This window comes from Pipistrellus hanaki (assembly GCF_964339955.1).
Source record: "Pipistrellus hanaki genome assembly, chromosome: 14".
Classification (NCBI taxonomy): domain Eukaryota; kingdom Metazoa; phylum Chordata; class Mammalia; order Chiroptera; family Vespertilionidae; genus Pipistrellus; species Pipistrellus hanaki.
Genome location: NC_140516.1, coordinates 32,913,057 through 32,940,405, shown reverse-complemented (window position 1 = coordinate 32,940,405; position 27,349 = coordinate 32,913,057). Strand labels below are relative to the sequence as shown.

Genomic DNA, 27,349 nt, shown 5'->3' with positions numbered 1-27,349 from the left:
CACTGAGGTCTTCTCCTACCACTTAGAAGCAGAAGTTGGGAATTAGAAGGCAATTCTTGATCTTAGTAGGTTGGCTGGTGAATTTTTGTGTGTGTTATATCCAGATGCAGATTTACCTTGAAGCTAAATGAAGCTCCAGTTTCAGGCAACTTCACGTTCATGAGCCCCTCCACAATCTTTATCATTTTTGTGTTCTTTTTGTTAAAGAGGGATCCCCAACTTGCATAGTTGCTAGGCTCCATAGAACTTGCATCTTTTCCTGGTCATCCCAAACAAAATAATATTGCTCTCACGTGTATAATGCTTTAGCCTTTCTAAAGTATTTCCATATCTATAATTTGTCCAAATAATTTTAATAAGGAGGTAAGTTTAATGTAGTGGAAAGAGTATGAGATTAGGACCTAGATTGCAATCATTTCCTTATCACTCTAGTCTGGAATCCTCATCTGTAAATGATGAGGTAATATAATCAGTCTTGTTCAACCCCAAGAGTGTCAATGAAATTATAGTATAAAAAAATGGGAAAGGAAAACCTCTCCATGTAAGCTAAAAGAAATCCAGAAATATAAGTTGCTTTGATACTCAACTCATTCGTAGAAAGGAGGAGAAATGAAGTAATTTACTTACTATGTGATCTCAAGTTAAGATCAGAGGCAAATCTGCTACCTTTGTCTTTTGGATGCTTATTGGGTGTTGTTTACCCTTTTTTGGCTGTCTCTGACTTGCTAGTTGAATCCCGAAGAGAAGATAACATTGACTTCATAATATTTTATTATTTATTTCATAGTAAATATTTGTTGAATTGATGAATATTGGCTGAGCCTAATATGTATTTGAGTTGCCATTGAAACCTTCTTTCGTGGTGGAATCATACAACCGGTTCTGTTTTCACCTCATGGCAAAGAAAAACATTTGTGTTGTTGGTTATTTTTTAACCCTGGAAATAAATACCATTTAACATTTTAAACCTAAGTTATTATTATTTTGTTTTTATTTTAGAGAGAGGGAGAAAGAGAGAGAGAGAAGCATCAATTTGTTTTTCCACTTACAGTATAGAAAAAACGTTACTAGAAATCATTTTGTACTATTTTTTATCCTCAGCTGCTAGAAAAATGACCACACTCAGGAAGGAATAGGGAATGGACCATTTTACGTGTAAAATAAACACCATCTGGAAGGTCGACGGCGGGGCCTGCACAGTGCTTAGTTACCAGATCTTGTTAATATTTCCCTACTGGTTTCTCAGGCTCTGCCCCTCTCCTTCCATTTGCATTCTCTCACCTTTCTGAAGTGCCACTTTGCCCATGTCACCCCCCCCTTTCCGTTCAGGACCCCCATCATCGGGCTTCTCCCAGTCTCACCAGCATCTTCCTCTGCTTCTGCTGCCTCACACTCTTCCTTTCTTTCCTGTGTGCCCTGATTCTTCAAGCGGAGGACAGTTGACACTGTGATAATTCATATACGTAGGTAGCACTTAACACTATTTAGTGATGACGCTGTGATAATTCATATAGGCAGCACTTAACACTATTTAGTGATGATGATTGCTTTAAAGCAACACCCCACATCTATGCAGAACAAAGCTTGGCATTATATTTTAAAAAAAATTTTTTTTTTTTTTTTTACAAGTTATAGTATATTAAATATAAGGTCACCTGTAGTTTCTAAACTCATGAAAAGGAATTACTCTTCCTACTTTCATGTTAACTTCTCAATATCTATTTGCAAGTTTTGGCTCAATCGTTTTCAGAAGCCACGATCATCTTTGCATCAAATGCTAAGCTCAGTACTGCCTAGATCAGTGGTCAACAACCGGTGGCATGCGGATCACCGGAGGTCCATGGGGTCCGAAAGGTTGGTGACTACTGGCTTAGATGACTTGACCCCTACTCCCTGTAAGTCTGCAGTTTGATAGTTGTAAATGGAGAGAGAGAGAGAGAGAGGGAGAGAATATGAGTGGGTACATGGGAGGAGGAGTAAAAGATGAGTGTTGACTTTCCGTAATGAGGAAAGAACAGGCAGAAAATCCTTGTCCCCTATTTTTATTTGGTCTTCTATTCCCAAAGCTATAAAAGGAGAAACGTCATCTTCCTTAAATGCAGTGACATAGCCAGGTGAGATGGGGCAGGTGTACCTCATATCCACTTTCATTCTCTGAAATATGCTCATCTAGGCCAATGCTGCATAATATAAATTTGATGAACTGGCATATTTTCTCATGTTCATATATTTGTGTGACTAGAGATTATATTAATGCTTGATTTGTTTCCTCCAAACAAAATTTAGACTTTCCCCAAAAAGCATAAAAAGTAAGCTTGATGATGTATGTTGTTTTATTCTACCTATGGTTAAGATTTGCTATAACTCAGTCTGGCCAGTGTAGCTCAGTTGGTTAGACTGTCGTCCTATACATCAAAAGGTCACAGATTTGATTCCTGGTTGTGGGTTTAGTCCCCTGAATCTAGAGGCAGTTGGTCAATGTTTCTCTCTCCCTCTTCCTCTCCCTTTCTCTCTCTCTCAAATCAATAAAAATTAATTTTTCAAAAACGATTAGCTATAACTCATAATCTATCCATTTCATATACAGAGTGTGGCAAAAGTAGGTTTATAGTTTGTATGGAAAATAATAAAATAATTAATAATAATAATACAAGAATAAATTCTGTGTTTCAAGTACTCACAACTATAAACCTACCTTTGCCCACCCTATATATGTCGGTAAATATTTTAGAAACAGGAAGCAAAGGAAATTATCTTGCAGTTTTGAGATCTATCAGCAAGAATTAGGCCAGTAGAATCTTTCACCTCCCCTGACCCTGGAAAAGCTTCCTTGAATAGGTAGGATTTCAGGAACACTTTCGATAATGGAAGAGGAGAGGAAGGCAAGGCACTCTGGGTATGTGATTCAACTTGAAAGAAAGCTTTGAGGTGAGATTGGCATGGCCAGATGCTTGGAAGATACGTCCCTGAGTGTGTGCAGTGGGGGCCAGCTGGACAGGCGAGGCTGGCAATGAAATGGTCTGTGCTGCTTTGATGAATGGCTGTAAAACAGAGGGTAAGACTCGCAAGCACAGGTCTGTCAGGCTTACAAGTGAGGTTTCACGAAACAAATAATGAAAACCAGAGAGAACTTGGGCATCAACAGAAGGCTTAGGTGGGGAAACACGTGTTGGAGGGCAGACTCTTTGTCAAGCCATGTGCTTCCAGTAGTGTAGTTAAAGCGGCCGTGGTTAGTTAGGGAAGAAGAATTAGATATAAAAGAATAGGATTTAAAAAGGAATGTTGATTGTATATAAAGTATTTAAATATCTAGTTACATTTTCTACTGATACTCATTTTTACTGTAGAAATGTTTTTCAATAGACACATGTTGATTTCCCTTGTGGTCTCAAAAGGACACCAAAGAACTGTAGCATTTTCTTCCAGGAGTATTCTGTTACTGTTGTTTTTCTTAGGAGTATCCATTCCGGCTTTCACAGGCTATGCTATGGGTTTTCCTATGTAACTGCAGTGCCTGTTAGAAACTGGTCTAACAGGTGGTATACAGGATCTTTGGCTGAGATGTTGTGTTTTTCATTGCACATGAATTTTTATGGACACTGGGAGGCTTCTGTCCATAGGTAGACATGTTGTATGTGTGGCAGTGCTCTTGCTGCTTAACAGCATTTCTTAATGAAAGAGCAGCAAGGAACATAAAGAAGATCTTTTTAAACAATGTACGTGAGCAAATACAAATAATGTGTGGAGTTACTTTACTCTTGGAGTTGCTGTTGTAAAATGTACTTCTGTGTATATTTAATCCATAAAAACTTTATTGACTTTAATGGATGGCTTAGTTGATAAACAGTGGTTCTAAAAAGTCAATAAGACAAACTTGTGTGCCAGGTTGGCATTGGGACTTTCTGCCAAAGCCCGCCCAGGGGAGGAGAGATCAGCTATCTCAGTGAAACCATGGTGCAAGCATGCCACCTGCTCATCCAAACCTGAGGATGTGAGCTTGCATGAATAAAGGGATGGTTGGTTCTAGAGTGAAACATGGACGGCTAAAGAAATTTCTGAGTGCTCATGATTAAAATCTCTGAAATGTTACTTGGTTGTTTCCACAGGAAACTCTGAGCACAGGCCCTGCTATGAGGAATAGCACTAGCCTTTCACCTTTGCCCGAAGGCACCTAGAGAAATAATGGAGGAGGGGCTCTTGGTGGCCCACCCTCATTTCATTCATTACGTGTTTGTGTGCTTACTCTGGGCCAGCTGCTGGGCTAACTTTTATTATTTTTTATTTTTAAAAATATATATTTTATTGATTTTTTACAGAGAGGAAGAAAGAGGGATAGAGAGTTAGAAACATCGATGAGAGAGAATCATCGATCAGCTGCCTCTTGCACACCCCCTACTGGGGATGTGCCCGCAACCAAGGTACATGCCCTTGATCGGAATCAAACCCGGGACCTTTCAGTCCGCAGACCGATGCTCTATCCACTGAGCCAAACTGGTTTCGGCTGGGCTAACTTTTAGATGTGTTCTGTCCCTCAACTAAGTGTTCATTCTAGTAGGAGAGAGGGACACACAATAAATAAGTGAAACAAACATTTTATACTCAAAAGTTATGCTAAGTACTAGGCAGGAAAATGGGAGGTTCCCTCCAACATAGGATGGTGTTCACTGGAGAGATGTCATTTAAACTGAAACTGAAAAGATGGAAAGACAGCTATCTTTAAACTTTTTTATTATGGAAATTTACAAGCACACACAAAAATAGGATAGTTTAATGAACTATGTACTCATTACTTAGCATCAATGATCATCAACATTTTTGCCAATTCTGTTTTCATATATTCCCCCCTTCGAGTGTTTTAAAGAAAATTCCAGACATTATAAGACAGCTATTTTAAGAGGCTTGAGGTAAAGTATTGTGTGTGTGGGGGGGGGGGGGAGGGGGGGGGAGAATAGTAAAAGACTGAATGTTACAACAATGATAAATTTTGAAAACATTATGCTAAATGAAAGAAGACAATTATAAAAGATCACAGATCCCACTTCCATGAAATGTCCAGAATAGGCAAATCTATTGAGATAGAAAGTAGACTAGTGGTTGCCTAGGGCTGAGAGATTTGAGGAAAATGGGGAGTAATTGCTATTGGATTCCATGGGTGAATTGTATGATAGTGAATTATATCTCAGTAAAGCTGAGGGAGGTGGGACTTGGGGAAAGAAAGGGCTTTGTATGTTTGAGGAAGTTAACAGAGCCCAAAATGGCTGCGCTTGGAAGGGGCGAGGGGAGAGTGTCTTAAGAAGAAGTTGGAGGAAGGAAGGAAATCTGATCACACTGGGCTTTAGCTCCTGGTAAGGATTTTGAACTTGGTCCAAGTACAAGAGGAAATCTATTAATGTTTTAAAGCCAGGGTCAAGTGATTGGATTTGTGCTTTTCAAAGAGCACTCCGGCTACTGTTCAGAGTGCTGTGAGAGAAGTAGGCTGTCTCATTCAGAATGATAGGTAAGAGAGGATGACGTTTTAGGGCAGGGTAATGGCAATGGACTTGGAAAGAAGAGAACAAATGGAAGGTAGATTATGGAGGTTGGAATGGCATTTTGATGGCATCAGATTGAAGAATTGAATGTGGAAAGGAAATCAGAAGGAAGACTGAGCCTGATGTTCAGGTTCCAGCTTGAGCAATTGTGTGGATTGTGAGGCTACATATTGAAACAGGAGTAGGAGAGAATAGGTTTAAGGTAGATGCCAGGAGTTCATTTATAAACAGATTCAGCTTGTGATACCTAGGAGATACCCACATAGCAATACCCAAGAAAGATGTATTTCTATCTATTTGTATAGTAGGGTTTTATGGAAGACTTTAGTGTAATAAAAGGAAGTCTGCTGCCCTCAGAGATTTGAAAAACCTCATCTAGTTTAAATATCTCAATATGTAAATGAGACTCAGGTAAGTGCTATATCTTGGCCAACATCACAGATTACTGATTCTCTTGACTTACTGGAAAAAAAATTTTTTTTTAAAGGGAGATTTACCATTTTAACCCATTAAAAAAAAATCCCCAAAGTGATTATTTCCTGAGCTATTTGCAAAACTAAGATGAAAAGGGTCAGGCTCAGAATGGATGCCCTGGGCCAGAAGCGCCCTGGTGCTGTTGATCTACAGCAGAGGCCGTGGAGGGAGCTCACAGGTGAACAGGTGAGGTCAGAGCAGCTTTGTGTGTTGGGAAGGAAGTCCAGCTGGAAAGGAAGCCTCCTGGGGCAGTTATCTTGGACAGTCCTTCTCTGCTTCAGTAGTGCTTTGCAGGTTTCTTATTTGGCATTTTTCTTATAAGGATACTTCAGGTTTAAGTCATCTCTGCATTCAGAGAATATTTTCTAATTACTGGGCCAAAAATTACATTCTTGTTATTTTTTAAATATGTTTTTATTGATTTCAGAGAGGAAGGGAGAGGGAGAGAGAGGCAAAAACAGCAATGGTGAAACAGCATCATTGACTGGCTGCGTCCTGCACACCTCACACTGGGGATCAAGCCCCCAACCCAGGCATGTGCCCTGACCGGGAATTGAACCATAACCTCCTGGTTCATAGGTCGATGCTCAACCACTGAGCCATGCCGGCCGGGCACATTCTGGTTATTAATTGAAAATAGATATCAGAAAACCAGACCATTTGTTAGAAAAGAAAGCCAAATGGCCAAGTCATAGCAGATGAGAAGCATTTCTCTGGCTTCTGTTGAAATATTGAATATGAATATTTTATATGGAAGTATCACGAGGGTAAAGCAGATTTACATGTTAGCTGTATGAGAATATAATTTTTTGTTAAGTAAAATGGCTTACTTGAAGTTTTTGGTCTTGGGGGATGTTGTCATTAAAGACGAGAAATACATCAGAAAGATGCTAGTTCAGCCGAAACCGGTTTGGCTCAGTGGTAGAGTGTCGGTCTGAGGACTGAGAGGTCCCAGGTTCGATTCCGGTCATTGGTTGCGGTTACATCCCCGGTGGGGGATGTGCAGGAGGCAGTTGGTCGATGTTTCTCTCTCATCGATGTTTCTGGCTCTCTATCTCTCTCCCTTCCTCTCTGTAAAAAATCAATAAAATATATATAAAAAAATAAAAATAAATAAATAAATAAATAAATAAATAAATAAATAAAGCTTCAATGAGATTAAAAAAAGAAAAAGAAAAAAGAAAGATGCTACTAATAGTTCTTTCGTGGGATGCTGTTTGGGTGCCGCCTCTTCAAGAGTCAGTTTCAAGTAACACATGTCCAGGAAGTAAACCTTCCCAGTCTTCTCAGGGACGATTTGTCTCGGGGGAAGGATTGATGCCAACCAAATGAATGCCTAAATACCAGCCGCCCAAGGGATCGCTGGACAAATCAGATCACCACTCCTTTAACTTATTATGGGGATGGATGCAGTGGAAATACAGCGTCACTGGCTGATTACTTGTGTACTACCGTGTTTCCCCGAAAATAAGACCTCGCACATGGAAAGATAAGACATCCCCTGAAAATAAGACCTAGCGCAACTTTGGGAGAAAAAATTAATATAAGACACTGTCTTATGTTTGGGGAAACTGGGTAGTTCAAGAGTCACCTCTCCACAATAGCAACACACTAAATTCGCTTAGAGTCGTTCAGGAGCCTGTCATTGGAGTGCAGGAAGATAAATGGTTGTCATGCTACGGAAATACCAAATGCGCCATTCAGTCCCACAGAGGAGTAATCCCACCAGTATGACAAAATCCTTTTATCTCCTGTTGGTCTGCGCTGGGTGAACACTGCAAGTCCTTCCTCTTCTTCACCTTTTTTAAATGCCTCCTGCAGACTAACTTTTTATTCCATCAGCACTCCGGGCAGTCACGTTACAGTGAGATGGACTAGATTATGGATTTTACAGACCACTCCTGAGGATACTTTTCTTTAACTTGATTGAGCTTGGATGTTTCCCAAGGCTCTATCTATATGCTTCACATAGCACCTCTTCCAGCGGCTGCCTGCGATAGCTGGGCAACCTCCACAGTTCTTACACCTGAGCGCAGGGATCACTGGGGAGATTTGTTAAAAGTGCAGATTTTCAAGTTTGATCCCCACAGATTCTGACTGCGGAGATCTGGGGATGGGCTTCTTCATTCTTGCCCACAGTCAGGGGAACACCCTGTATGTGTGAGTTCTTAGTTGTTTCATTTCCAAGGGCCACTCTACTTGCTAAAGTCTACGGTCCTCTAAGAACTAAATAAAACAGAGGTTTGGTTTTAAAGCTGTGGAAAATTTAAGTATCCATCACCAATGTTTAAAACAGTCCAGATTCTCACAATTAACCCTTGCTTTTGTTTTCTTTGTCAAAAACGCTCTGGGGAAGCAGTGGTCATGTTGGCCACGCAGAAAGCAAGTTCTCCTTATTCTAGGATGTCGTGAATATCCACTTCTCCTTCTCCGCTGCTCTGGTTTAAGACTTCCTCATCTCTTATCTGGACAGCCACAGATTTCTTCAGACTCTCACCCCACCCCCCTTCTCCCGGGGTGCAAATTGCTGGTGGAGCTGCTGGAAGCTATTGTAGGATTTGGGGAAGAGGAAATACCGTGGTCACAAGCATCTCAGAGGATTCATTGTGACAGGATGGGAGATGCATTAGATGGGAACATCGGACTTTTCAGGGAGTGCGTGTAGTTAAAAAAGAAGAAAAAGCTAGTATGAGAAAGAAATAGTAAGTTTAGAAAGTGGGGGACATTTTCTAATTTTTTTTGTAACATAGAATATAATGCTTTTAAAAATATATATAGTTTATTGATTTTTTTTTACAGAGAGGAAGAGAGAGGGATAGAGAATTAGAAACATTGATGAGAGAGAATCATCAATCAGCTGCCTCTTGCACACCCCCTTCTGGGGATGTGCCCGCAACCAAGGTACATGCCCTTGACCGAAATCGAACCTGGGATCTTTCAGTCCGCACCGACGCTCTATCCACTGAGCCAAACCGGTTTTGGCATAATGCTTTTATTTTTTGGGGGCCTGGTCCCATCATCACAGCATGTGTTGTGTTCCAGCCTTTCCTTGCATCACATGCTGTTTCCTCTCCCGGATGCTGCCTCACTTTTAACAGTTATGGAGTGCCTTTTTTTTTTTTTTTTTTACAGAGAGGAAGGGAGAGGGATAGAGAATTAGAAACATCGATGAGAGAGAAACATTGACCAGCTGCCTCCTGCACACCCCCCCACTGGGGATGTGCCTGCAACCAAGGTACATGCCCTTGACCGGAATTGAACCCGGGACTCTTCAGTCCGCAGGCCAACGCTCTATCCACTGAGCCAAACCGGTTTCGGCTATGGAGTGCCTTTTATATGCTCTTATTAGAACGTGAAGATACAGTGATGAGTAGGATTAAAAGGTTCCCTTTCCTGATCGAGCTTACAATTTAATGGGGTTTTGGGAAATGAGATACCAAATAGAAACCCATCCAGTAGGTTAGTGGTAATGGGGGAAAGTGTCAAGGAAAGTGCTCTGAGTGGATAGAAAAGGGGACCTTAACTGAATCTAGAAAGTCAGGGTCGTTCCTCCTGAGACCTGAAGAATCGTAGGCATTAACTAGAAAGTTAGGGAGCTGGGAAGAGGGTGTTGTTGGTTAGGGGAACACCTTATCCTTAGAGCTGTAGGCAAGGAGGAATAATCAAGAAATTCAAAGGAGGGGTGGGCAAACGGAGGTTAGTGAGCCGGAGGGAGAGGCAGCAACAGGATGGAGCAGAGGCCGGCAGAGGCCTTACGGTTACAGAGATGTATCTGCACTGTATCCAGGGAGCAACGGGAAAGCATTGAGGGGTTGTACAGGTAGAGGTGAGGAGTGAGGTTACATGCTCAGGTTAATATTTGAAAATGGCGACTGACTGTGGAAAAAGCACTGTAGGGTTCAGGATAGAAATCAGCAGACTGAGCAAGCTATTGTGTAGACCAAGCATGTCAAACTCAAAGGCTACCATGGGCCAGGTAAACAAGGTTTAAGTTTATGTGGGCCGCAAAAAAACCCCAAAAGCTTCAGTTTTCATAGAAACGTAGGTTTACTTCGATAGAGGCATGCTGAATACAAAGGGCTGAAATAAATGAGTAATCGTTAACATAAGAAAATAGAGCATTTTAATAAAAATTAATATTTCTTCTTGAACATTAACTTACCAGACACAGAATAACTGCACAAATTAATAAGCAAACACAAATAAACCTATTTTTCTTGTTCTCTGAAAGCTGAAATATTATTCCCTGTTGCGCACACCAAACAAGTCAGTTCAAGACTAATGACATGGCCATCGGCTGCTAAAATATTCGCTGCTAGTGTTAGTGGAGAGAAATGGTGTGCCTGTGTGTAAAGCACGTAAGGGAAATGAATGCAACACGATCATAGTAATTAGTCATTAGTGAACGTTGTAGTTAGTTATTAATAATCATATAACAGGATATTGTAAAAATTAAGTTACAAAGTTTTTATTAAAACGTTTCTTACCTTCTGTTACATTGGCTGGGCTGCAAAAATATTTGTTGTGGGCCACGAGTTTGACATGCTTGGTGTAGATTCATTAGACTGTTAGTTTGGGTGAGAGATGATGGTGATCTGGACTGGCTGTTAGGATCAAACATGGAGAGAATTGACTGGTTTGAGGAATTTTATAGCTTGAGTTGGTAGGACATAAGGAGAGATGGAGTAGATAGAACTGGAGTATGAAAGAAACAGATCTTAGGGATGGCTCCTGGATTATGTGGATTGAATTGGATATGGATAATAGTCATTTTTATTGAGAGGAGCAGGTTTGGATCTATTATGTGAAAAGCAAAGCTGACAGCCGAGGGAGAACAGCTCTTCATGTCTTTGGGAAGCTCGTTTTGCCTATAATTGCTGCAGATCTATTTCCCCCCCCAGTGATCAAAACAAATAACAAGGATGAGAATTTACTGTCCATTGTTTGTTCCTGTCAGGCTGAAAAAGCTAGGTGACATGAGGTGACCAAATTTTGTTCTGTTTCTTTGTAGCTAAGCTGGGAAGAGCTGAACAAAAACTTCTTTGGTCCTTTTATTTATTAATGCTCAACATCAAAATAGTGCCTTTCTCATACCACCTGGGTTCATAAAATAAACAGTTATATTAGTAACTATTTTTATTTTTATTTTTGTAAAAGAAATAAATGTTCAGTTCTTTTCTAAGGCTATTTATATTCTGTTTCATAAAGCTGACTGTGGTGACGCAGAAGCTAGGTTTAGGGAAATAAAAGACAGGCTAAAGACAGGATAGGCTAAATGGGGAAGACTTTTTTTTTTTTTTCTCTCTAAAGAGTTGTATGAATTTATTTTAGAGGGAAATTTTTCTTTTTAAGAGTGCTCAAGACAAGTTTGTTTTTAGAGGGGAACCTAGTGGAAAGTTTTTTTTTTTTACCAGGAACTCACTGACTCAAACAGGAAATGTATTTGTTTTTATACTTAGATTTTATTTTGTAATGCCAGATGGCATTACTGTCTTACATTTATTAACAGACTCTAACTTGCCGGTATCCTTCTTATATCATCTGGCGTGAATAGGCGCCTTTACTCTGTACACTTTATTTGGCTGCAGAGTTAACAATGAGAACAAACTTTTGCGTGATGTAAAATATGGCCTACGTTAGGAGGGAGGGTGAACAATGTCATAACCACATCTACATCTGTCTTCCCACATCTCAACGTGTTTTCGTTTACCTGTTCCACCTTTTATTATTGCAGATGTTTATTTTCAAATTGGAGTAGCATGAAATGGCGGGAAAAACTTAATCATGTGTAGTCCAGCTCTCAAAGGAGTTATCAGCCTCCGTCATCAGTTTAATATTCCCTCAGCCATCCAGGGTCCATCCTTAGAACGGAACCTTTGAGCTCACCCTAAAGAGCAAGTAAAGATCTGTGAATAAAGGTTACCTTTTCATTTATTGTAAGAAATGCTTAGGGAAAGGACACATCACTTGCTGAGTACTCTTAGCAGCAGGGATAGGGACTCTGTGAGTAAGATGTGGTGATTATTTAGCAGCAAAAACAGCTGCAGTATTTGATGCTTCTTCCTTAGTACCAATCTAGTCCTGTCTGTGGGTTACATGCCTTTACCCAAAAATGATGGTGCAGATTTGCCAAGACCTGGTAACCTACCGTTGCTCGTTCTATTGAAGAAGTCACAGCTCGGGAGTTACCTTTTTATACGCTTTGCTCTGCATTTTGGCTCCTAAGAAAACGTTGGTCGTCCAGGAACATAATTCTAACCGTGCAAACTTTCGCGTTTTGTTCCAGGTCGGTCTTCTCTCTTTCCCTTTGAAGACGCCTTCCTGGACGACAGTCATGGCGACCAGTCCTTGTCCTCTGGCCTCAGCTCCCCCACTCGCTGTCAAAACGGGGAGCGAGTGGAGCGCTACTCCAGGAAGGTGTTTGTGGGAGGCCTTCCCCCTGACATCGACGAAGGTACCGTGCGTTCCCGGGTGACTTTATAAAGGCCAGGCTGGTTCTTTGTGTGATGGAGCCGGCCTCTGCTCTCCGAGGCAGCTGTAGGTCGTTCATCTCTCAGTGGGCAGGGGGCGGGAACGTTCAGTGGATGGAGCAGCAGTAGATTATGTACTTCAGGTCTACTGTGTAGATGCGTTTTATTCACAGCAGTCTCCCAACCGTGTCCCATTTCCTAGTTAGTACTACATTAGAGCTCACCTTTGTGAAACTCTTCCTACAAGCTCACTATTGTGCCAGGTGCTTCACATTGCGGCATCTCATTTAATCCCCATAGCTATCCCATAAGGCATAGCCTACCAACTCCATTTTATAGATGAGGAAGCCGCGGATCAGAGAGAAACAAAATTTGTCCAGGGTTATGTAGCTGTGGAACTCAGCACTACAGCTTTTGCTCATGTCCATTACACCATGCCTTCTCATATCCTATATAATAAAACCCTATTATGCAAATCCACCAAGTGGTGAAATGACCGGTTGCTATGACGTGCACTGACCACCAGGGGGTAGTCAACGCAGGCACTGCCCCCTGGCACTGCTCCACGAGGGGAGCGCCACTCGGCCAGAAGCCAGGGTCATGGCTGGCGGGCGCAGCAGCGGTGGCAGGAGCATTTCCCCTCTCCGCTGCAGGCGGGCAGTAAGGAGTGAGGGTCCCAGACTGCAAGAGGGACGTCTGACTGCCACTTAGGCCTGATCCCCATGTCAGACATCCCTCGAGGGGCCCCAGACTGCGAGAGGGCACAGGCCAGGCTGAGGGGACTACCCTCCTCCGCCCAAGAATGCACAAATTTCATGCACCAGGCCTCTAGTTTTAATATAGATGCCTATTAATGAGAGCCTCTCTCTTGTCTGTAAGAATGAAGACTAATTAGAAACTTTCTTAATGATATTTTTGAGATCCTACCAATCCAAAAGTAAGTTTTTCTCCTATGCCTAAAGCCAGTTAGCACACAGTAGGTTGTCAATAAATATTCGTTGAATGGATAAATGAAACAAAATTATAACAGTTAAGGGGTAAAAACTACTCTAGTTCTAGGCCTTGGACCTGCTATAAAATGTTTAAAAAACTGTTTTGCCAGCATTATTCTAGCTCTGACATTTTTCTAATTTATCATACGTTTTGTGTGTGTGTTGAGAGAAGAATAGTCTCTAAAAATAGTTTTATTTTAGACTTGCTGCTTTAAAGTTGTACACAAATGGAGACTCATTTTCCTCCGAACTGTTCTTGTGCTAATGTTAATTTCATTTATCAAATGGATTTTTCTTTAAGACAAAGTTTTGATCATGACTAAGAGAGTGGCAACTTAAACCTGGATAGGAGCTAAGTTATAATCTCCTGCTTTGAGTCAAAAGTCAGAAAAAAAAGAAAAATTTATTGAACTCCCAACTTTTGAATTTTTTTCTTTATAGGCTGTGTAGAAGGTGTGTATGAAAGAAACCATTGGCTTTTAAGTTTTCTTAACCCACCAAATAGAATTATCTATGTATTTCCCCTACTCCTCACCAAAAGAATCAACTATTTATAAAATAGTTGTACAGATTAATACTCTTTAGATTAATAATAATTAGTTAGGGTTAATAATCTAAGAGATTATTTTACACAAGTAAAAATATTTTAAATATTCTATGTACTTTTGCCTTCTTTCTTTTTCTCTCTCTCTATTGATTAAGGTATTACATGTGTTCTTATCCCTCCACTGCCCCCCCACCTCCCCACTCATGCCCTCTATCTCTGGTGTCTGTGTCCATTGGTTAGACTTAGACGCATGCCTACAAGTCTTTTGGTTGATCTCTTCCCCTTACCCTCCTCCTCCCCTCCCTTCCCTCTGAGTTTTGATGGTCTGATTGATGCTTCTCCATCTCTGGATCTGTTTTTGTTCATCAGTCTTTGTTGTTCATTATATTCCACAAATGATTGAGATCATGTGATATTTATCTTCCTCCGACTGTGCCTTTGTTTTCTAAATGCAGGAAACATTCCTATTTTTAGAATCTCCATTTTATTTGACAGGGAGGTCACCTTCGGTAATGTCAGATTTCCCCCCTCCCAAATCTTTACATCAAGTGAAGTGGCAGCGAAGGGAACTGAAACACAGTTACAGTCACATCCTGCGTGGGTGAGAGTGAATGACCAAAAGTATTCCCCCAAATGATGGGCATTTTGCTCCGTAGGTTTGCCTTCCGTACCGATGCTTTACAGAACGGCTCTCCGCACGTTTCTTATAGGAAAAGGCATGTTTTATGCTGTTCCGTTTGCGGTGTTCGTTTCTCTTTTGCTAAGATCCCTTCTCTGTTTTGCAGATGAGATCACCGCCAGCTTCCGCAGGTTTGGACCTCTCGTGGTGGACTGGCCTCACAAAGCCGAAAGCAAGTCATACTTTCCTCCGAAAGGTAATGAACGCCCTGGACAGGTCCCTGCTGCCGGCCTGCTGGAGGGCCAGCTCGATGGTTCAGGAAAAGGCAGCCTTTTAACTCTTGAAACAGCTGTTGACATCCCCGCCCCCAATGGAGAGAACATTTAACATTGGTCCTCTGCTCGTGTCTCACTGTTTCTCACTGGAAGACGGTTCCCAGGAGCACACTGATTGTATCGGGGCATCTACTCTATTGACCATGAGGCCCTGTGAGTCTGTTGTGAATGAACCTTGTGCTGTTTGAGAAAGAGGATCCAGGGTTTTGAGACATGGCCGTGATGAGAAAGGAAAAGATTGCTTACAATCAAATTTTATTTGTATCCCCATAGCCCTGTGGTTGTATAGACCTTAGAAAGCCCAAACTTGGAAAACCTAGTGACTGAAGAATGACATTATATGAAATTACCTTTATTCGTGTCTCTTAAGCAACTTAATCTGTTGATGGGTGGAGAGCGAGCTAGGAAAGGTCTCTTCACATAACCTTGCTTCTCTTATTTTTGGAAGGCTTTTCCTTTATTATTTACGAGATCATGAGAATATATTACTTTGTTCATCGTTTGCCATTTTTGTTGGATCTAAGGATATCTTCTGGTGATATTAACTCTGGGAACGCATCTAGATGTACACAGAAGAGTGTTTGGGTTAAAGAGGAAGTGTTCTTCTCATGTTATGTTCTGTAGATATGTTCAAAGGCTGCCTTTGATCTCTAAGGAATTGTTTTTGGGTGTGAGTTGTTGTGTAAAACATCACCCACCACTAGAAGATGGGGGTCAAAGTGCTTGTCCTTCCTGTGCCTTTTCCAGGAATCAAAAGATAGCTTAACCGAGGAAAGGCAAGTGGCTTCCTTTCCTGTTTGGTTTCTTTGTCGCCGGTATTTCTCCCCACTCTCTTTACAGCCGGTGAAAGTGTTATGCACTAAACAGGGATGTTTGTTTGCTTTTAACATAATTCTGTATGTTAAAAGAATTTTTAAAGTTAAAAATTCTGAGTTTTATATTAATCAGAAAGATAAAAATCATGTGGATTATTTCAGCAAAGGAATGTGTTCATGTGGTGCATGTATGACACTGTCTGAACACACGCATTTAAGACATATGTTTAAAAGTCCTCACCTGAAATCTATATAACCAACTGGAGTCCCAGTGCATGAAATTTGTGCATGGAGGTGTGTGTCCCTCAGCCCAGCCTGCACCCTTTCCAATCTGGGACCCCTGGAGGGCAGTCGGACATCCTTCTCACAATATAAGACTACTGGCTCCCAACTGCTCACCTGCCCACTTTCCTGATTGCCCCTAACTGCTTCGGCTTGCTAGCCTGATCACCCCCTAATCACTCCCCTGCCAGCCTGATTGAGGCCTAACTGCTCTGCTGCCAGCCTTTTTGCCCCTAACTACCCTCCCATGCAGGCCTGGTCACCCCTAACTGCCCTCCCCTGTAGGCCTGGTCCCCCCCAACTGCCTTTCCCTGCAGGCCTGGTCGCCCCCAACTTCCCTCCTCTGCTGGCCTGGTCACCCCTAACTGCCGTCCCCTGCAGGCTTGATCACCTCCAACTGCCCTCCCTTGCAGACCTGGTCCCTCCTAATGCCCTCTCTGCTGATCATCTTGTAGTGGCCATCTTGTGTCCACATGGGGGCAGTCATCTTTGACCACATGGGGGCAGCCATCTTGTATGTTGGAGTGATGGTCAATTTGCATATTATATTCTTTTATTATATAGAATTAGATAGGATAGAGGCCTGGTGCATGGGTGGGGGCCAGCTGGATTGCTCAGAAGGATGTCTCAGATCAGGGTGGGGATTCCCTTGGGGTATGGGGAAGCTTGGGTAGGGGCCTGTGGTGCTTGTAGGCTGGCCATGGCCTTTGGTGACCCAAGCAGAGGCCCTGGTATCTGGGATTTATTTATCTTTTATAATTGAAACTTTGTAGCCTTAAGCAGAGACCAAGGCAGGCCAGGGCACGCAGAAAGCTTGGCTTCCTCCATTGCCAGGGAAACCCAAGCCTCCTGCTCTCTCCGTGGCCGCAGACATCTTGGTTGGGTAAATTTGCATACTGACTCCTGATTGGATGGTGGGTGTGTCTTGGTGTAGCAGAGGTATGGTCAATTTGCATATTACTCTTTTATTAGATAGGATATCACCCCAATAAATTCATTAAAACACACACAACACAGTCAAGGCAGTACCAGCTCCTGTCCATGTTGGCCCTAGGACAGCTTACCCAGGCTTTGACAGCAGGCTTCAATCCAGAGAAGAAAGGTTCTAGAAAAGTTGTTCTAAAAAAAACATGTGTAAAAAAAAAAAAAAGTGTGTTAATAATTCATTGAATCAGAATAGTGTTGTTTCAGTGAATGAGTGAGTTTACCACACTCTACCATATATTGATATAATGTACTCTGTAAGTCCCGGGTATAAAAAGATATTCCTCAGAGTACTAGTTGCACATGTAAATCATGACAGTGTTATTTCAGTGAAGTAATGTATTCATATTGTGGTTATTGTAACATACTGTGTAAAATGAGAAGTATAAAAGATACATCTGTCCTAACAGGTTTGGCTCAGTGGATAGAGGATTGGCCTTTGGACTGAAAGTTCCCAGGTTTGATTCCAGTCAAGGGCATGTACCTTGGTTGTGGGCACATCCCCAGTAAAAGGTGTGCAGGAGGCATCTGATCAATGTTTCTCTCTCATCGATGTTTCTAACCCTATCCCTCTCCCTTTCTGTAAAAATCAATAAAATATATTAAAAAAAATAATAAAACATACGTCTAAGAGTGCCAGTTGGGAAAGAAAATCATGCTGAGGTTATAAAAATAATTCTGAGATAAAAAGTGTCAGATGATCATTATAAAAATGAAAATAAATATATATGATCATGTCCAAAGAAAATTATTCCATATCTACCTCTATCAGAAATGATCGCTGTATTCATTTTATTAAATATCCTTCTGATACCTCTGTGAATATATACATTTACATGAAATTTAAAATTTTACATAAACAGGATCACATTATGCATGCTCTTTTAATAACCTACTTTCTCCCCCACCTCCAGCAATGTCAGCACCTTTCTAAAAGAAACCTACATTATTGTTAATGACCTTATTTTATTTAATTAGTCCTACTGGTGATGGGCATTTAAGTTACTTCCAGTTGTTTCCCCTCATGGAAGATGCTTCAGTGAATATCCTTATGCCTTCGTCTTTTTGTCCTTTTCATATAAATATTATAATACCTCGTAGAGTGAACTTTCAGAAGTGAGGTGTATGTTTATACATATTGCCAAGCTGCCCCTAAGAAAGGTCATGCACATTCATATTCCCACTAATAGTAACCAGTTTACAAAACGCAGGTTTAATGAGGGTCTGGGGATATGACCTCTTTCTTTCTTTCTTTCTTTCTTTCTTTCTTTCTTTCTTTCTTTCTTTTAAAATATATTTTATTGATTTTTTACAGAGAGGAAGGGAGAGAGATAGAGAGCTAGAAATGTCGATGAGAGAGAAACATCGACCAGCTGCCTCCTGCACACCTCCTACTGGGCATGTGCCCGCAACCAACGTACATGCCCCTGACCGGAATCAGACCTGGGACCTTTCATTCCCAGACCGACGCTCTACCACTGAGCCTTATTTTTTGGTATTTTTTCTTTTTGGGGCATTTGAATTTATTTTACCTTTTTACATTGCCATCTGATTTCTATCTGGAATTTATAATGGAGTTAGGCACAAGAAAGGATCTAGCTTTATTTTTTCAATTATCATGCCACTTGTTCCAACAGTAACTTATTGACTGTTCCATTTTTTCTCATTGATATGAGTCATTAGAATTTTTTAAAAATAAATCTTTATTGTTCATATTATTACAAAAGTTCCTCATTCCCCCTCCCCGCCTCCACCAGGTTCCCACCCCACCCTCTGCCCTTTCCCCGCCCCCACATTGTCCTCATCCATAGGAGCACATTTTATGTTCAGTCTCTTCCCGCACCCCCCACTCCTCTTTTCCACGAGAATCGTCAGTCCACTTCCCTTCCATACCTCTGATTCTATTATATTCAACAGTTAATATTGAAAGTATATGCCTTATAAAAACCAGAATCATTCATTCATCTATCAGGTTTACCTATACAGAGCTGGAGTACAGTTTGTAAAGCCATGATCTTTTCAATGAACTCTAGAAGGCTTAAATTCTACATAGAGAAACAGTGGCCAGCTATAGCATCTGTCCCCTTACGTGTCGCTGGGTCAAGCAGAGTTGGAGGTGATGGAGACGAGGGCCCCTGAGGCATTTGACGAGCCACTGGAGGATATGTAGAGAGCTCTGTGGACACTTCGTCGGTGGCTACAAGCAGGCAGTTGCTTGGTGTTCTCCAGAGCACCACTGAGAACATGGGAGGCATAAGAAGGCACGGAAGTCAGATTGTGTGTCTTTATGATTCTTCTCAGACTGCATGAACTTGTAGTCCTATGGGGAAGATAAGAAAATCAGATGGTCACAAAATAAACAGAATTACCAACAGTGATCATTCTCTAAAGGAAAAATAGAGTGTGCAGCAACTTTAAAAAGGGGGTATCAATTTAGAATCAGGATATGGAGAGAGGTTCTCTGAGAAAATAGTAGTGAAGCAGACCCGAAAATTGAGGTGTTAGCTAGAAAATGCAAGGAAGCAAGTTCCAAACTGAGGAGTACCACATGGGAAGTACTGAGTATGAAAAGAGCTGTGGTACTTTGAAGAAATGAAGGAAGTGTGGTTGGGATGTTATGAGGAGAAGAAAATGATGCAGAAGAAAGAGCCTTGAAGAAGTAGGACTTTTTTCTTCTTCATTGAATTGATCTAGTCCCCCATAGAGAGTTGACATCAAGGCATTTGTATGATGTTTGGCTTTGGGGTGGAGGGAGAGTGGAGTTGGGTCAAGTAGAAATATCAGTTTAAAATACTTTCAAATCTTTCCAATAGCTATTGTAAAATGGAAGCAGAGTCTTGCTCTGTGTTGTCTGCATTTCCTTCTTGATGATGAAAAGAGATCCACCTCTAACAAAAATATGGGGGGAAAGTTTCCTGAAAGTGCATTCTCATGTACTTTAGATCTGGAATAGTAGAGCTGAAATTGTGAGTCCTGGGAACTGGGATTCTCCCAAATGTTAGGGCATGAACCAGATCTAATACTAATTATTATCAGTATGTCTATAATAGCTTGGATGCAGGTACCATATTTTTCCATGTATAACACTATTTTTTTTTTAAATTGTTAGATTGAAAATTACGGGGAGTCTTATACACGGAAGTCAGCCTAGGAGGGAGCTGCATGGGTCATAGCTTGTCAAACAGATTTCCTCCAATCATTAGCCTTATTGTTACTGAAGTCAGCTGATGCCATAATTGGAGGTGGAGGTGGAGAGTGCGTAGATGCAACAGGGACTGAGCATTCTAAGCCATAAAGATGTAAAAAAAAAAAAAAAAAAAAAAAAAAAGTAAAAAGACAAATACCAGGAAGTGGTTGTCCTACTCTGCAAAATTCAAACCGAATGTAATCAGCTTTGCAAAAGAGCATGGAAATAGAGCTGCAGAGAGACCATTTGGACCTCCTTCAGCGGAGAAAACAGGTAGAACAACTCCTTAAGATGCCAGAAAAGGAGAAGGCCTTAAAAGGAAAACCAGCAAATTGATTTCTTAATTTGGGGTTGGAAAAGCAAGAGGCGTCTTATAAGCGAGAAAATATAGTAATTTGCAGATAGTTATTGAAAATGAATGCAGGAGAACAATAAATACAAACAGAGAATCTAGCTTCTAGTGCAAATGATCATGCAGCATGATTCATCCATCTAATGTTTGCTGTACATCAGTCTGTGCAAGACTCTGCACACATCAGTCTGTGGAAGCGTCTGTATATGGCCTATGGGGCTCAGAGAAGACACCATTCTTGTTTTGGAGAAGTCTATAGTTTTTCTGCAGAGACATGAAAATAGATGTGAAACATTATGGGATGGCAGAGAGCATGAATTCTGGAAATAGACTTGCTGGGCTCTCCCATTTATTATTTGTATGACTTTAGGCATATTGTTTAGCCTTTCTGTGCCTTACTTTATTACCTGAAAAAGAAGGATAATAATAGTACCTACTTTATAAGGTTGTGATGAGGATTAAAATAAGTAAATCTGTGTGGAGTACTTAAAGCAGTCCCTACATACAGAAGGTATTATGAATGATGTTATCAACTTATGGTTGATGACAAGCAAGTAATGTCTCCTAGGCACCCAGAGGAAGAACAGATTACTGTGGACTGTGGTCTTAAAAGCTGGGCAGGAAAAGAATAGGCAGGTATTGCCAGGGGCTGGAATTATGATAATTAGATAGCTAACATTTACTGAGGGTTTGTTGTGATCCAGAGAACAGGTTACTATTATTTATGCTTAATCTCATTTAATCTTACCAACTCCACAAGGTAGGCACCCTTATTATTTCCATTTTTATAGAGGAAGAAACAGGTTTGGAAGAGGGTAATTAATTTATCCTTGGTCATGTGTTAAATGATAAGACTGGGATTTGAGCCTAAATAGGCTGACCTCAGAGCCCAGGTTTCTTAAATATTATACTCACACTATTGCATTCGGGGGGTGGGGGGACTGGGGGGGGATGGCCCAGAGATTAAGAATGGCCCTATATGTTCAAGCAGGGTTAGGTGGTAGCTTCACGCCCAGGCCTAGAATTTGTGCCTGGTAACCAGTGATCAGGAGTACGGGCTCTGGCCTGGATGATGTGGCTCATCGGTTGAGCATTGACCTATGAACCAGGAGGTCATAGTTCCTTTCTCAGTCAGACCACATGCCCAGGTTGTGGCCTCGATCCCTAGTAGGAGGCGTGTAGGAGGCAGCCAATCAATAATTCTCTGTTATTGAGTTTCTAACTCTCTCTCCCTCTCCCTTCTTCTCTGAAATCAATTAAAAAAAAAAAAAAATATATATATATATATATATATATATATATGTATTTAAAAGAGTACAGGCTTTGGAGTAAGCTATCTGTATTGAACTTCTGTGCCACTTCTTGCCATTGCAAGTATCTTTGGGCTGATTATTAATCTTCCTAAATCTCTCTTTAAAAAAAAAAAAATACAACATGGAAATAATAATAGTATCTATGTTGATTTGCTCTGAGGATTAAAGGAGAAAATGCACATAGAATACTTTCATAAATCCTAGATATCATTTAAGGCTTTTCAAAAATTAAAATATATTTTAGTAAGGGACAGGTTGCGTTTAGACAGGATCAGTAAAACCACTTTGGAGTTTTCTATATCAGGCTCATAAAGCAATGATGAGGACCACGAAGAACTAAGATATTAAAGTTGAGATAGTACTAGAATGAGGGGAGAAGAAATGAAAATCTTAATGACTCCAGATTTGATATCACATGGCTTCCCAAAGCAATTTTTTAATGAATTTTATGCTAATTTGGACACCTGCAGCATATATATTTTTTGCATAGTTCCAAGTCAGATAAATGGTACATTGCAGTTGTAGGCTTACTTTTTGCCTGTGTGTTTAAAAAACGGGACCCCTGCAGAGGCCAGGAACACCATAGTATAGATCTTGTACTTGAAGCGGAAACCTTTCCTCGCAGAGTCTGTTGAATCTTGGGTGTTCTTTGACATCATCTCCTATCATTCTCTCCCGTACCCATTCTGGCCACGCTGGCTTTTTTGTTATCCCCTGAAGTAAGGGATAACAAAGGCTTCTCAGTGTCTTAGTACTTCTGTTTGTCTTAGACCATGTTGGGTGTTCTTTGACATCATCTCTGTTTGCGGGCAAATCGTTTTTATATTTCTAGTCTAATTCCAGAGAGAGGGAATCTGATTGACCCAGTTCATCTTTTAGCACCTAGCTATGACATAGGCCATTCTAATTAGATTAGAATTAGCCTTAGAATCTTTGCTGATTTAAAAAACAAAACTGTGTAGTTCTGCTTCCTTAGGCATGAGGCGATGGGAAAATAAGTTGGGCATGACAAGCTTTTACGATGACAGATAGGGTTTTGCATCACCTCCTTCACTGCCTCCTCGGAGAATAGCCCATAATCCAAAGGTGCTGTCCCTGGAACTACAAACAAAAATGTCTGCCTTCTCTGAGCCTTCTGCCCCTGGTCCTGTACTAAGCAGCTGCTCCTGCCATTAGTCTCACCTCTCGGGGGGAGGGAGAGCCAGGGCCAAGGAGAGAGCTGGCATCTCCTGGGCAGTAAGCACAGCTGCACCACCACTGCTGGCAGAGACATCTGGGGCAGAGGCAAGGGCAGCAGCCAGCGGCAGATGTTGGACAGGAGACTGGCTCTGACTCTGTCGAGGCGTCGGCGATGCTGGCAGCGGCATGGCGGAAGCTGTCCTCCGCAGCCCACTCGGGCGGCCAGCTTCAGCCCTGGCAGCCCCTGGGCACGAGGTCCAGGTGAGCAGGAGCAGTAACAGGCACGCGAGTTATGTGAGAGGGACACATGCCTCGCGCTCTGAGGGCCCCCACCCCCCTGAGTGAGTGCACTGCCGAGGGCCTGTCTGTACTGGCGATCCTGTCTCTCCCTCCCTCCGCACTGGGCAGGCCGGTGGACCACTGGTCCTTGTGAGCAAGGTCATGCAGTTGTGGAAGTTTATACTAAGCACCAGCGTGGTTTGTGAGGCTGCCATAAACCAGGCCACGCCAGAAAAGAGGCTCCGCTGCAAACGGACAGAAATAGGCCGCCGTGAGGCATCTGTGTCTCTTCCCTCCGGTTTGTCTCACGCCGGCTTTGGAAAGGCAAGTTTTCAAACTTCACATTCTCCCCCCTCCCCCAATAGCATAACTTGAATGGAAATAAGTCAGTGTTGTTTTAGGCCCAGATTCCAACCGTTTCCGCCTTCTTTTAAGTTCCATAAACCAATCAAATTGGGAAGCTAAGGCCTTTGGGCTTGTCCTTAACCTTTTGCAGGGTCTAAAGCTTTTGAGTAATACTTTGTCCTCCAACTTTTTTTTTTTTTTTTTTTTTTTTTAAGGCAGGTCTGGCTTGCAGTACTCACACGCCTTGGTCAAGCCTATATTTTAATATTTGGCCGATGGAAGTTTTACTCCTGGGAAGGATTTTCTCATAGAAACACGGAAGCTGCACTGCAGAGCAGCAGGAGTGGGCTGTTAGTCTTGTGCTATTTTGACAGGTGGAGCGGCATCCTCTGGTGCTTTTAAAAACTTGAGCATGCCCCCAGTTTTACGTTGTTTTATTAAACACTTATCTGAACATGAACTATAACAGTTAGTCTTGCCCTAGCTGGTCTGGCTCAGGGGATGGGCCTTGACCTGTGGACTGAAGAGTCACAGGTTCCATTCTAAGTTGGGGGCACAGGCCTGGGTTGCTGGCTCGATCCCCAATTGGGGGCGTGCAGGAAGCAGCTGATCTGTGAGTCACTCTCATGTTTCTGTGTCTCTCTCCCTCTCTCTTCTTCTCTGAAATCAGTGAAAATATATATTTAAAAAAAAAAAGAAAGTTAGTCTTTGGCCTGGATGGCATGGCTCAGTGGTTGGGCATCCACCTATGAACCAGGAGGTCGTGGTTCGATTCCGGTCAGGGCACATGCCCGGGTTGTGGGCTCAATCCCCAAATTCGGCAGGCTGAGGCAGAGAGGTTGTGTTAGAAGAGTGCGTAGCTCAGGACAGGACCTGCTGGCAGTCATTGGAGAAGGGCTAAGCTATGAGCAAGTGAGCCCAAGAGAGGAAATGTCATTTGAAATTTTGATATGGGAAGCCGCCTGAGAGGACCTGGTGAAAAATTTTGAAAGCTGAGAACAAAGCTTTGGGTTGTCCTTCACAATATAATGGATAGCCCTGACCGAGTAGCTCAGTTGGTTGGGGTGTCATTCTGATAGCCCAAGGTTGCGATTCTTGGTCAGGGCACATGCAAGAGTTGGCTGATGAATGCACAAATGGGTGGAACAACGAGTTGATGTTTCTCTTTCTCTCTCTTCCCCTTTCTCTCTCTCTGAGGTCAATAAATAAATAATCAACCTTAGCCTTGAGAAGGGGAAGTAGTGGCACAAAGAAAACCCACCGACAGCCTTAAGAACTCAGAGGAGTGGTCAAGTGCAAGGGAGAGGAGAAATTAGATTGTCCAAGTTCAGGCAATAGACAAGGCCAGACTAAACTGTCATCTGTAGGGAAGCATTCGCTGGGTTAAAACGTAGAATTTGCCAGTTGTCTCGTGCTGAGAGAGGGAGAGAACAAGCAGTGGGGCAAGAACTGGCTATTTGTGGACTCAGATGTGGGAACCAGTGGCTACTGCCTACAGGACATTGAGCCAGTGGCTTAATCTCTGAACCTCAGTTGACTCATCTTAGTTAATGCTCCTCAGGGGTAATACTGCTTGAGATATTAAAAGGCTTATGCGAGACACAGACACCCATGCACCAACGCAGTACTTAGGCTTAATAGGTGCGGAATAATATGAGCGTCCTTCACCCTGATGAAAATGTAATGCTCAGTCATCATAAAGCTGCCCAGCTGGTTCGACCGGTCCCCTCCCACACCTGTAGGTCTGGTCTCAGTTTTCTCCGTCAGGTGCTTGTTAGAACTGACTATGACTAGAACGGACAGATGGGCAGGTTTCACAAAGACCTCTTTTTATGGGGACCGTGTGGTTACATAAAAAGAGCTGACTTTAAGCCAGACTGCCCCCAGGTCACTGCCCTGGACTGCAGGACTTTACCGAGAACACAGGAAGTACATTTCCAATTTCAACTCTGAGGCGAGGCTACCCATCAGATTTATTTGCTGGTTCACTCCTCCCTTCCCTCCCCCCACCCCTGCCTGCCACGCACCTAGCCCACAAAGCAACAGTGTTTAGTGTCACACAAAGCAGGCAAGAACCAAAATGTGTGAGCCTCAGCCCCCTGGAGTGAGAATAGTCAGAGAAACGCCTTTGGTTCTGAATGCAAGGGGATGCTGAGGAATCCGTGGACATGGACAGTGCCCACAGAACCAGCTCCGCACCCGCAGCTCAGGCCGATTCCCTCCGTTGGGATGTGCTTCATCCTTTTCTCACCCGTGTCATTCCATTAAGGTCTGGCTTCTGCGCCACCACCTGCAGAAAGTCTTTCCTGATTTTTCTAGCCACGATCCTGGGAAAGCCCGTCTTCTTCCTGTGAAGTTCAGTTCATTTGGGAAAACAGTGAAATGTGGGTTTTTTTTGGTTTTTTGTTTGTTTGTTTTAAAAAGCTTCTTTGGGCCCTTCACGAGTTGTTGCTAGATTAGAGCTCTTTCTGTGCTTATCCTATCTGACCTCCTTGCACTAGCTTTTACATTCCTTGAGAACAAGGACTTGCTGTCAGTATCCCCCCTGCAGTGCCCAGGACACGTGGTGAGTGTTCAGAGCGTCCTAGAGAGAGATGTTCTCTTCCAAGAGGAAAATGAAGGAGGAATCCAGTTCGGAGACCGGCTGTATTCTCCAGGCAGCAGGCAGGGGGTTGGTGAGCAGCGTTCTCTCTCCCACCCGCTGCCCCAAGCCCTGTGTTCTAACTACTGAACTCTACCCACTGTTTTCCAAACGAACCAGCCCTTCCACCTCTCAGTGCCTGGGCCTGTGCTCTTCCCTGACCTTGGCGTGCCCTTCCTTCCTGGAGAAGCAGTTCTCCTCCGGCTCAGAGCGGCCTTTGCTCTCTGACCGCCCGCCCGTGGCGTTTGGATGCCGCTGCCCCGTCTGTCTCTCCCCGGCGGTGCCCCGTAGGACATGCCCCCGGCGCAGCACTTTCCATGTTGTCTGTTAGTTATTTATTGACAGGCTGAGTTTTTCTAGGGCAGGGCTCTTCCTCAGCTTCTTCGTCTTCGTAGCTCCAGTGCCTAGCATCATGCCCTGTACCTCCTAAACATTTTTGGTGCCCTTGGATTGAATCCAAAGACAAAGGCTCCTGAGGCAAACCAGGTAAATCTTCTGACCTAGAAGCCAAGGTCAGAGAGAATGTTTGGAACAGACTTCCTGTGCAAAAAAAAAAAAAAAGTCTGAACTCAGGCTGCTCTGGCTGGGCAGATGCCCTTCGTGTCTCCTGAGGAAGGTCACGGGAAAGCAGGGAGCCTGGACTCTGTGTGAGGAGGGTTCCCCTCTCTGTTCAGACCGGGGACCCTCCTCCCGGGGCTGAGCTCCCTTCATCAGAGGCCGGCCGTTGCTTGATCAGCCACCGCTCTCCGAAGGCAGCCGCAAGTCAGGGCACAGCTACGAGCTGGAATAGTTTTCCTATTGCTGTCGGTATTGAAACATATAAATCACTAAGAGCAAGTTAGTTGCCTTTAAGAACGATTTCAAAGGGCCGCACACCTCTTTGGAGAATAGGAGAGTGTATTACCCTCTTCTTCATTAAGTCCACATGATTTTTTCTCCCCCCCCCCCCCCGCCCCAAATCTTTATTTTAAAAACTTCAAGCCTATGACAAAAATTATAAGAAT

The 27,349-nt window shown here is 42.6% G+C and overlaps 1 protein-coding gene across 7 annotated transcripts in view; it reads left to right on the top strand.

Moving 5' to 3' along the window:
• Positions 1-27,349, top strand: part of CPEB3 (cytoplasmic polyadenylation element binding protein 3) — a 177,824-nt gene that overhangs the window by 100,972 nt on the left and 49,503 nt on the right. For all 7 annotated transcript variants that reach the window (XM_084904324.1, XM_084904321.1, XM_084904323.1 and 4 more), the window contains 2 exons: positions 12,292-12,459; positions 14,800-14,889. In XM_084904324.1, coding sequence (XP_084760450.1) covers positions 12,292-12,459; positions 14,800-14,889 — 258 coding nt within the window. The remainder of the gene's footprint in view (positions 1-12,291; positions 12,460-14,799; positions 14,890-27,349) is intronic.